This window comes from Malania oleifera, chromosome 3 (genome assembly GCF_029873635.1).
Source record: "Malania oleifera isolate guangnan ecotype guangnan chromosome 3, ASM2987363v1, whole genome shotgun sequence".
Classification (NCBI taxonomy): Eukaryota; Viridiplantae; Streptophyta; class Magnoliopsida; order Santalales; family Ximeniaceae; genus Malania; species Malania oleifera.
In genome coordinates, this window is record NC_080419.1 from 123,037,196 (window position 1) to 123,049,120 (window position 11,925).

General features: G+C 34.5%; 1 protein-coding gene across 1 annotated transcript; it reads left to right on the forward strand.

Annotated features, from left to right (window-relative positions):
• Positions 1 to 9,177: 9,177 nt before the first annotated feature.
• LOC131150913 (uncharacterized) lies at positions 9,178 to 11,005 on the forward strand. The gene is made up of 3 exons (XM_058101990.1): positions 9,178 to 9,723; positions 9,928 to 9,991; positions 10,191 to 11,005. Exons 1-3 carry the CDS (start codon positions 9,182 to 9,184, stop codon positions 10,674 to 10,676), a joined length of 1,092 nt encoding a protein of 363 aa, XP_057957973.1. The 5' UTR covers positions 9,178 to 9,181; the 3' UTR covers positions 10,677 to 11,005.
• The last annotated feature ends 920 nt before the right edge of the window (positions 11,006 to 11,925 follow it).

Below are 11,925 nucleotides of genomic sequence, written 5' to 3' on the forward strand. Positions count from 1 at the left end.
TCAACAAGTTGACCAATAGAAAGGAGATTGAGAGACAAGTTAGGCACAATATATGTGTTAGGGACAGAAAAAGCAGGAGTAGAAAAATGACCAAGATGACTAACAAACATATGCGAACCATCAGCAGTATAAATTAAGGGGACAGGAGTTAAAGACTACTTATGCATCACAAAAGAGGAATCAGAGGTCATATGATTGCAACAGGCAGAATCAATAAACCAAGGTGTAGAGGTACTTGTGGAGACTGATAAGGCAGTAGAAGTGCGGGAGAGAACCTAGGTGATAATTGCCTCATGGTCAACTGTAGAAAGAGACGACAAAGGGGGTGCAGAAGATGGAGCAGAAGCTGAGGAGCTGGTGGAGACAGCAGCAACAGGCCTGGAAGAGGAAGATGCCTTAGCCTTGAGAGCGTCCCTAGCATCCTTGGCCTTCTTCTTAGGACAATCAAAAATACGGTGACCGTCTTCCTTATAATAGTGGCACTGACCATTGAAACGATGCGGTTTAGAAGAAGCAATAGCCGCAGCAGGAGTAGAGGAGCTAGATGGAGCAGTAGTCAAGATCATATCGGTAGAATGAACCTGACGAGTCTTTTGTTGTGTCTCCTCAGAAATGAGCTCTGCAAGAGCAATCTCAAGTGTAGGAAGAGGAGATTGATGTAACAAAGAAGCTCGAGTAGTCTCAAATTCATCCCGGATATGCATCATAAAGTATAGGAACTGACGACGATCCCGATATGCCGCAAAAAGTCTGATGGACTGCTCATCAGAAAAAGCAAGGTCAGCATGAGAAAGCTGATCCCAAATGCCACCAACCTGAGTATGAAACTCAGCAATAGACTATCCAGGTTTTTGATGCATTTGAGAAAGCCTAGTTTCCAACTGAAACTCGAGAGCAACATCACTGCCACAGTTGTATCGTTTGGCCAAAAAATCCCAAGCAAGTTTGGCATTACGAAACTTATGAAAAAGATTCCGAATAGTAGGAACTGATATATTAATAAACCAAGAAAGGATCTTACAGTGAGTACTTTCCCATTCATCAAGAGCCTCATCAAACTCCTCTGTGGATTGCGTGGCAGTTTTGGTACGTTTCAGTTTTGTTCTAGTGACAAAATGCCATAATCGCCGACCAATAAAAAAAACTGACATTTGTTAAGCCCACGCATTGTAGTTGGAGCCATTCAAAACAATCTTGATAGGGCAAGCAACATTGGTGAAAGACGCCATTAAAAAAAAAATGCAAGGACAATATTAGAAAATTTGAATCACAGTAAAGAGAGTAAGAAATCAATAGCTTTTTTTTTTAGTAATGTGCTTCTATTGGAGAGTAGGAATTAAAAAAAAAATGATTGGAAATTGGAATCATAGTAAAGAGAGAAGGGGCGCTTCTTTGGTGTCGAGAGAGTTGTAGTGGAGCACAATCGGTCATGCGGAGGGACCACCAGAAGGCGCAGTAGTGGAACGGATGCTGTTGCTGCCAGAGGGACAAAGCTGAAGAGACGACGCCGATAGACGAGAGAAACAAGATCGCCAAAGAATCAAGAAGGACACGAGGCCAAGATGGCTGAGAACGGAGAGTGGCAGCAGTAGCGTCTGCAAGACCACGACCACGACGAGTGGAGAGACGACGAACGGAGACGACGCCGGAGAAACAGAGATGATGCCGGAGAAGGAGACGACTAACCAAGAGACCATGAATAGACCACGACAAGTGCAGAGACGATATCGGAGAAGGAGACGCGAGACAGTGGAGAACTGAGACGATGCCGGAGAAGGAGAAACAGAGGCGAGCGGCGAACTTAGAGACCACGAATAGACCACTACGTGCATGAGAGAGTGACGACGAGAATGACAGCATCGAGAAGCCAAAAGAACACCGAGAGGGAGCCAAAGGATTGATGAGGGGTGCCAGAAACCAGAAGGAGAGCTAGAGCGGATGGCGGCGGAGGGAAAAAAAAACAAAATTAAAGAACCCTAGGCTCTAATACCATGTTAAAAGAAAACTCTCAATCAATCTTATTAACACTGTACAAGGCTTTATAGCTAAAGGAGGTTGGGTATACAAGGGTAAAGGAGGAAATATACAAGAGTACAAGGGTAACTTAGGAAGTATACTAACAATATAGATATGCGAAAGGTGCCTCGAAATTCTACTCCAAGATATATACTAAAAATATTAATGTGAATTACATGTGCAGAATATGGATAAGGAGTTCTTTTCTCTTTTTTCTTTTTGTGTTGAGAACATGTGGCCCCCTTTTATATTTAAAGAAATGAAGTAAATCTTGAAAATTTGTTTTTTTTTTTTTTTAAAAAAGATGGTCGTTTAAGTGTTTTAAAATCAAATTCAAATAGAGATTCGTAAAATTTTACTTGAAATATATGGTATTTTTTCTAAATTTCAACGAGCGGGTTTGTGAAGTTTTTCAAAATTTATTTATAATTGTTATGGAAAAAAATTTTGTGTGATCTTGGACCAATTCTATTTTTTTTATTTTTTATTTTTTAAAACCTTTTTAGGAACTTAATTATAGACCAACTCAATCTCAAATTAAGATACGATTATTTTTGTTATCTATATATATATGTAATAGGATAAGACAAAATTTTTTTTTACCCTAACAAATTTTTTTTTTTTTTTTTATTACATAAGAACTCCAGCCACCAACAAGCCCTTTGGACCCCCTGGTGTGACACCAAACCTACGGATCAGCGTCCTCCCCTTAGTTCTCGCTGATAAGGTAAAGTCCGAAATGCAGACACGACTTCCGTGCATCAGTTGAACGTTCGGCTAACCCGACCCCCAAGACATATCTCCATTACCATTTACAATCCCCGCTGGCTCACAGAGAACTCTCACCATCCACTGTCCCCGCTAGCTCACAAAGCGAACTCTCACCATCCACGCTCCCCACTAGCTCACAGAGTAAATTCTCACCATCCACAGGTACCGCTGGCTCCGTGAGTGTATCTACCTGGAATTGAACCACCGATGTTCCTCCTTATGTGCTGATGCCTTTCCACCGCTCCATGCCCGTGGGGCCTAACAAATTTGTTTTGTGAAGTAGTATATATTAGATCTTAAAAGGGTCCAATAATACAAGAAGTTCCTTAATTATGTCATTAGAATACAAGTGATGATTTTTATCATGGGTTTATGATCGTTAGAGTCCACATAATACGAAGAGTTTACAATTATTGCAGTCCACATAATATGAATAGAGGAGAGAACAAGAGGTGTTTTTTAAAAAATATCTTCCTTCTCTCCCCTATATCCATGATATTATAAACCAATAACGTTAATTATTTCTATCGAGTACAGGATGTAAATCATATAATGATGTAACACCCCGACCCCGAGGGGCCTGGGATATTAACTTTTTACTACTGATTTACAGTGGAAGCAAATAAACTCAATTTTTATTAAACCAGAGCGCTAATTATCCATATTACAATCATTTATTTCAAAAGAAGGAAAATTACACAAACATAAATATCTGAAACCATACTAATATTTCTAATCAATCTTTATTTTTCTAATCCCCACCCGCATGCTTGCTAAGCCTGATTCCCGACATGTCCTTCAGAGTTATCTGAAATAAAATATGATTGGGATGAGACGACGCTCAGTAAGTAAATAAGATTATTATTAGTGTGTGGCCAAAATGAGTTTTTAAAGAATTTCGTAAAACAATAATGAATACTATAACTTCAAGATTGCTTTTAGAATAAACATAAATTTAACAATTTCTGCATAAAACTTTTGTCATCAATTTCAACAGTAAATTTTTAAATCATATACTATAACTGCTAAATTAAACTTTTAACTTTAAAACTGTAAAAATATTTAATGATAAACATACATATACTTTTCCTTATACGTTTTCCTTAGAACGTCATATAAGCACTAAAATGATCCTTTTCACGTAAACTTACACTTTTCCTTCAAATTATCAGTAACTTTGTACACGTAATTAAATATGTATAAACATATATTGTAAAAACCCACCCTTAGGCCTGTTTGCCATAAGTCATGTTTACCTCCATGACTGGGTTGTGCGGTCCGAAGACTGGACTTAGCTGGCTGGCCGACCAAACTAAATCAACGTACGTAAACTTTAAGTGAGATTTTCCTTATTAAGTCCTGGTCCGGAACCAGGTGTGCACTCAGGAGAAATCCACTAACATAAATGACCACTCTGTAAACAGTGTGGGTGCACTCTGATCCGTATAAACTTTAAGCTGCGGTACCGAGCATCTGTAACTTTGAACTTTCGTTTGCCATAAGGGGTTTTAAAATCATCTTATTATAATTTATGCAATTTAATATAATATCGTGAAAATCTCATCTTTACTTATATTTTCATAAAAATGCAACGTAAAAATAAACTCATGCCACACAATTTTTGTGTTAAAAATATATATAATTTTACTTTTGAATAGAAAGAAATGCTGAAAATTTACCCGAGGGGATTAGAACATTTCTTAACCCAAAAATAGGTGCAAGTATATTAAAGATAGAATTGATATAATTAAATATGCGTAAAAATAAACGCATGGAAATTTTATGGAACTAAATAACATAATTAAAATTTACGTACAAAATAAACTCGGGTATGAATTTAAAATAAAAAGAAACTAACATAATCAAAATTTACTTACCTTCTTCTTTTACCGCGTGCTACGAACACAATAACTATCTTTAAGAAATGAGATCGGAAAGAGTGGGTGATTGAGAATTTATTTAAAAATTCTCTCTCCACCACAATTTCTTTCACTCACTAATCCTTCTCTTCCTTGAAAAATTGTTGTGAAAAATGAAGGTTGAGAGCTCCCTATTTATAGGAAAATTTTAGGGAAAGAATGAAATTTATAAAAGTGTGGGGAGATGGGTGAAATTATAATTTTTAAAAATTAAAGAATGGGCAAGGGATGGGCAAGGTATGGGTTGAGTATGGGATGGGGATGGAGACCATGTGGGAGTGCTTGCCACCATTCCTATTAAATAATTTTTTTTTAATTAATTACTTACCTAATTAATCAATTAGTTAATTAATTATTTTACTATTTCATTATTTTTCTTAATCATTATTATCAATATTATTATCATTGTTATTACTTTTAAACTATTTTTAGTATTTCTTTATTTTATTTTTTGAATAAGAATTAAATTTGAATTTTAAAAACTCATGTGGGCCTCACTGGTCTTGTGGGCCCCACACAACTTCGAGACCCAAATGGATCCTACGTCACTCGAATAACTCTCATATGATTTTATGCATCTTACATAGCTTTGAGACTCGTGTAAACCTCCATACGGCTTCGGGACTCATGTGGGCCCTACACAGTCTTGTGGGCCCCGCATAGGATACCTATATTACTATTATTTTATCATATATTTCTACAAATTATATCAGTCAAAACATTATTTTGTGTATTTATTTACGTATATAAACAGTGTCTTGTGGTTCCGGGACTCATGTGGACCCCACATAGTCTCTTGGGCCCCACATATGATACCTATATTATTATCATCTTATTATGTATTTCTACAAATTATGTCTGTCAAAACACTATTTTATGTATATATACTTATTTACGTGTACAAACAGTGTCTATCCTGTTTATCTTATGAAATTCCATTTTGACCAGGCCGACCTCCAGGGAGCGACTGAGCCGCAATGGTCTCTGAGCACTCGCTAAGACAAGGTCTTTCTTAGGCATCAAACATGGAATCAAGGATTCTACAGAAAAACACTTCTGTATTGATATTAACTTAATGACTATTTTTATTATTTTATTATTATTGTACTTTAATCATATATATATATATATATATATATATATATATATATATTTTTGGGTCATCACAAATGAGGCTGTGTATCTAGAATTTTCAATTTAATCATTCAAAAGATCTACAATGTCATATGCATATTGTATCATTTTTATTAAAATTATATCAAAAAAATAATTTTATATAAATAAATGTTGACAATTTTAGTGAGGACAGTTACACTGAACCCCTTTGAGATTTGACAAAATAATAATAATAATAATAATAATAATAATAATAAGATTCTTCTGCGAGGTTTCATGAATTTCGAAATCCCAAATTTCAAGAATTTCAGGAACCTCCTTTAAGGTTTGAGAAAAAAAAAAACAAGCAAACATTCTTTTATATTTTGTCCCTTTTGAGGAGAGATTTATATATATTTTTTTGGTAAATCTCAGGAGAAGAAGTATAATATTTTTAAAATTTGTCACTGTAATTTTTTAAATTTTAGGAGAGATTTTCTCTTTTGGATTTATTCAATCATTAATTTTAGCTTCCTTTATTAATTTTTAGAACAACCCAATTATTTAGTGTTTAGTTATAAATTCTCAAATTGATATCATATCCCAGTAAAATAAATATTCATGCATTATTTGAGAAAAAATAATAATTAAAATACTTAGTTGGGTCTGTTGAAATTGTAAGGATAAAGTTGGGTTTTGATTACTTCAAGATAGGTCTCAAGTTTAATTCCTAACTTATGATTTGACTAATGAATTACTTGAGATGTGTTAATGGGCAAGACAACCATTTAAATATTGTCTATGTGGATTTGAAGAGTTTGTCCAATTTAGAGTTTCGAATCATCAAAAATAAATAATTGAAGTGCTTTGAAAATCAATCTACTAATTATTTAATCAACACAACAAACGACACTATTTGACTACAACGTTTTATTCACCATCCACATTTTTATGTTTGGCTGTTGAGAAAAGTAAGAAAGAAAACAAAAATATATATAAGATTCACAAAGAAAGTTTTAATTTTACGCATAATTATTATTTAATTTTTCTCAATATTGAATCATATCAAACAAGCTTTCATTTTTAATAGAATTTAATATAAAAGGGAAATACAATAAAAAATGAGCTTCCTCCTTATTTCTCTTTCTATTTATTTCTTTTTTTCAAGTAAAATTCTTTATCCAAATGGAGTATAAAAAATATTAAATACTACAACAAACTTCTAATATTTACTCTTTTACTTATAAATTCAATTATAACATGGAATGATCAACCAATTTCTTTTATAAAAACATCTAAACAATATCAAAAATCATCATCTAAATATTTTTCAAACTTCTATATATACTTACAAACTCAATTATTATAATTAATTTTAAAAAGATAATCATTACATCCTTAATCATATATATATATATATATATATATATATATAAGTAACATATAAATAATAATAATAATAATAATAATAATAATTTCCAATATATAGAAAATTATAAATAATTTATTTGGTACATAAGAGTGAAATAGAATGCAATGGAATTGATTTTTTATTTTTATATATTCATAATATATTTGTTCATTCTATTCAACTCTAGTTTTGCTTTTATGTACACAAACCTCTTCTTATATTTTATTAAATGACTAATCGTTCAAGAAGAAATTTATGTCTTTTTAATAAATCTCTTATATTCCTAAAATTTTAGGATATCCTATGAAAAATTTGAAACCTAATAACGAACTTTTTAAATAAATCTAAAGGAATAAAATATCTTTTGCTCAATCTAACTAACCTAAAATAGAATATTTGAAACGGCTGCTTGGGACAGCAGTTTAGCGACCTTAGGGACCATAGGGCTCACATCGGCTTGACCACATGCGGGAGACAGCATTTTAGGGACCATAGGGCTCAGATGGGCTCGATGGCATGCTTTCTTCTCATTTGTCAAAATAAACACACGTGTTTCATTTGTTCATGATAATTGGTAAACTAACGTCTCACGTAATGAGACAAATCTGAAATTTTTTTATTTTTATTATTATTTTTTTTTACATTAAATTCTTTAGTGAAAAAAAATAAAGAAAAGGAATACAAAGTACAAACACAAGCAAGCCTATCTTTATCATGCATTTATTATATGATCAGTACCTCGCCCCACGTCCCACGTCAATCTCAAAGAGGCGGCCCACCTTATCTCCACAGCTTTTGTACTAATTATGAACCGACTTTTTTGGTTTATTTTTATTAAAGGATCTTAATATTATAGGATAAGAGAACTTTTAAAATATTCATAATACAGATAAATTCTGAAAATTACATTTTTTTCAGAAAAAGTCTATAGTTGGAAGTGTATATACACCCACCAACACTCTGTTGCTATGTTAAAAGAGCTCTCATTATTTGATATTTAAGTTTCCTATAAAAACTCGAGCATTAATATATTTTTTTATTAGTTTCTTGTTAGCTAATACCCTTAGTTGACCTAATATTTCCTCTCCATATTTAACTTTTAACTCCGAAATCTTAAGAAGGCTCAAATAAAATAATATAGATTTAGAGTCTAAACTCATACTGCGTTTAGGAGTATGAATTTTAGGGTTTCAATTTGTATTTGAATAAATTTGGAAAAATTTTAATACGATTTTTGTGTTATATTTTATTCAAATTCAATACGGGTTCAAATTTAATGTCTTTCCAAACATAGAGTCAAGATTCTCTTAATTAAACGGCTAAGGTCTAAGTCTTGAAGGTTACAATTTTTATTGAAATAATTACTGAGTATTTAAGTGGAGAAGGGTAGAGATGTGATCGCTTATATATTTCCGTTGATTACTCAAGTGTTTAACAGACATCAGATATTATCATTAAAAAAAAAGATATCAGACTAGAGATAGGTCGGCAGAGTTTAGTCTCCAATTTTCTTTGAAAAATAAAAAAGGAGATAAAAAGTGTTAACCTTCTATAAGATTTGACAAAAAAAAATAAAAATATTTTAAAAAATTTTTAAAATCACATTGACCTGTCCTAAGTTTTAAAAATAATATAGATCTTCTTTTGAAAATTTGTATCTTTTTAATTTTTTGAAATTCATAAAATCTTATGGGTGGTTTTGAGATTTTTGAAATCTCATGAACTGAAAGGAGTACAGTGGTTTCAAAAAAACAAAAACAAAAACAAAAACAAACAAAAAACAATTAGAATGAAGAAAATGGCAACTAAAATTCTTCTTCTTCTTCTTCTTCTTCTTCTAAACCCATTATCCTCCTATTTATACCCGTCGTCCAGCGGCAGTTGCAACCATAGCCACCTACGGAACTCATAAAAATATCCATTCTACTCTCTCTCTCTCTCTCTCTCTCTCTCTCTCTTCTCTCTCAGAATGGAAGCCAGCAATAATTACAACGACCTCGTGATTCTGAACGACGACCAGCTGCGCACACTCGCAGAGAAAATCCGCTACCAGGAAGCCACCGTCATCCACCAGACCAACTTCAAAACCCAAAAGGAGCGCGACGAGTTCCTCTACGACAGCAAATCCAACCAGGAGTCCGTCCTCGCTCTCCTCGCCACCGGCCAAGAGGTGGTAACCAAGTACCAAGACGACGCCGTTAAGGGCCCCATTGCACGCGACTTGCACCTCTACATCGTCTACTGCTGCAACAGCGCCCTCCAGACCGTCCCCAACTACCACGTCAGGAAGGACTACCTCACGAAAATACGCGCCCACGTGGACGCGCTCCTCAGCGTCCTCGATGACCTGGACAACGCCGAGCGAAACGCCGTCGTCGTGGTGGGCGAAGGCGTCGTCCAGTACAAGAATGCCATGTTGATTTACACCCGACAGTTCAAGAGCACCCTCTCCTCCAACTTCTCCGCCGGGCTTAAGAACGAAGGCACCAAATACGAGAACCTGGTGCAAACGTACGTATACGTATACGTATATATTTATTAATTTATTAGTCCTTGATTATGAAAAAAATACGTATATATATATTTTTTTTCACGTTTAAACTTTTTGGTCTATCATTAAAAAAAATGCATTTATGACCTTTTTTTTTTTTTTTTTAAAATACCAGCTAATCTATCTTTTTGCTTTAAACTTTTTTGGCTGACTCATTTAATTAGGTATGTGAACAAGCTTGGGTTTCAAGGGCACTTCAAGGACCTAAGCGATGAGCAAAAGGCACAAGTATGTAATTGAATGTTTATTACAACTGTTAATTATCAAATAATTAATTACCAATTGTCACTTGAAAATAATCGAAAATAAGATCACTAGTTATTACAACAAACAACAGCAGCAGGGTCAGTGTGTTTTGTCTTAACCCTAGATTTTATCATTACTTTATCAAATGTGTGTATGATTTGTGTGTATTTAAATTGTGTAGGTGTATGAGTCAATTATTGCTAAATCGGGGCGAGCATCGTCTCCAATCAAGGATGTGATGTCTGCAGCATCTAAGGCTGCAGGCATTGCTGTGAATGTTTACAAAGTGGGGTCAGTGGTGTGGGATATATACACGTCAGATCACAAGTTTAAAACAGCGACACGTGATGCAGTGGTAGCTGTTGCTAAAGAAGGGGGATCGGAGTTGGGGGAAGTCATTGGGGCAGCACTGGCCACAGACCTGCTGGAGGTGGAGGCGGAAGCGCTATTTGTGACCTTGGCTGGAATTGCGGGGGGCTTCATTGGGTCTTTCATTGTGGGAGCATTTGCGGGTTGGTTGATGGATGCCATTTTGGACACCACAACCTTTCCTAGCAGCACCAAAGGACTTCACTGCTACGTCTCTTCCCTACCTGATGGTGTGGCTTTGGCTCGTGCAATTGCATATGATGGTACTAAAGATCTTAATGCCAATTCCACAAATTGATGAGTGCATATTTCTATAGAGAAATACTTAGGGGGTGTTGGTCGAACTTTTATGTAAAATTTGCAATTTACTAATTATAAAACGTCATATTAGTGCTCGAATCCACACAAGTGAAACACATGTTTTCATGTGAATTTCATATCACTTTATTGAGTTCAAACACTAATATATCATTTTGTAATTAATGGTAAATTACAAATTCTACATGGAGGGTCTATCTATGTTCCCGCACTCACAAAGTTGCTTGTCTGGGTTGTGAATCAAGGGTTTATCTTTTCTATTAAGGCAGATTCCACTATAAATAAATGTGCCTACTATAAGTTTATATATAACTTTTTGTCCAATTTTTTTTTTTTTGTGCATATTTGTGTCTTTTTGTAATGACCTGCTTAATTTGCTATATAGTTAATCACATTAACTATCCTGATACCACTAATTAGTCATATAAAAAAAATCAACTCGAACCCATGGGTAGCGGGGATACACCTGTCATATACAGCGGAAACTTAAGTAACAGTAAAAATAAATTACATAAAAATATCCAAACCATAAAGTACATAATACCAAAGTTTTCTACAATCCACCATAATACCTTATATGTCCATCCTCTAACATCAAAAGATACAACAAGGATCTTCCAACAAAACCTATTGATCCTAGCTAAAAAAAAAAACTTACCCTCCTAGTAGGATAATACAACGATCTCAACGGAGGGCTATGTCCGCCTGTCTTTCTGGGTTCCCTAAAATAGTTTAAGCTGGGGTGAGACACTTCATAGTAAGGGAAATAAACTAAATACAGTTGTGTGACAACATGAATATTTAATGTTATAATAGATACACAATACATGTCACATACTTAAAAACACTGTAAAAAGCATAATTGAGTAAACATGTAGTTTCATCTCTACTAGATTATACTGTTCATAAATCATCTGATAAAACTAATAGTTCTGAAATTTACCTAGTATGAATAGCTAGTTGATGTCATGTATTACCCCTATAACGAGTTGTGCAGCCCGAAGGCGGGACTTGACAATGGCTGGCCTACCACTTTCGAGTCAAAAATGTTTGTAAGTACGATGGGCCTGTCACACCCTGGTCCAGACTGTCAAGTGGACGTGTACAACTCTATACTGAAAGTCACATCGACTATTCATCTCTCACCCCCTCTACTAGCAGGGGCAGTTAGCACAAGTTTGAACTGAACTGAACTGTATAGCTACGGTACCGTGCTCCTGTAACTGATC

What these genes read in the sequence shown, in the direction of transcription:
- LOC131150913 (XM_058101990.1), top strand. Translation starts at nt 9,182, where the DNA reads ATGGAAGCCAGCAATAATTACAACGACCTCGTGATTCTGAACGACGAC. An exon ending in TACGAGAACCTGGTGCAAAC is followed by an intron (nt 9,724 to 9,927) that starts GTACGTATACGT and finishes TCATTTAATTAG; the next exon opens with GTATGTGAACAAGCTTGGGT. An exon ending in GCGATGAGCAAAAGGCACAA is followed by an intron (nt 9,992 to 10,190) that starts GTATGTAATTGA and finishes TAAATTGTGTAG; the next exon opens with GTGTATGAGTCAATTATTGC.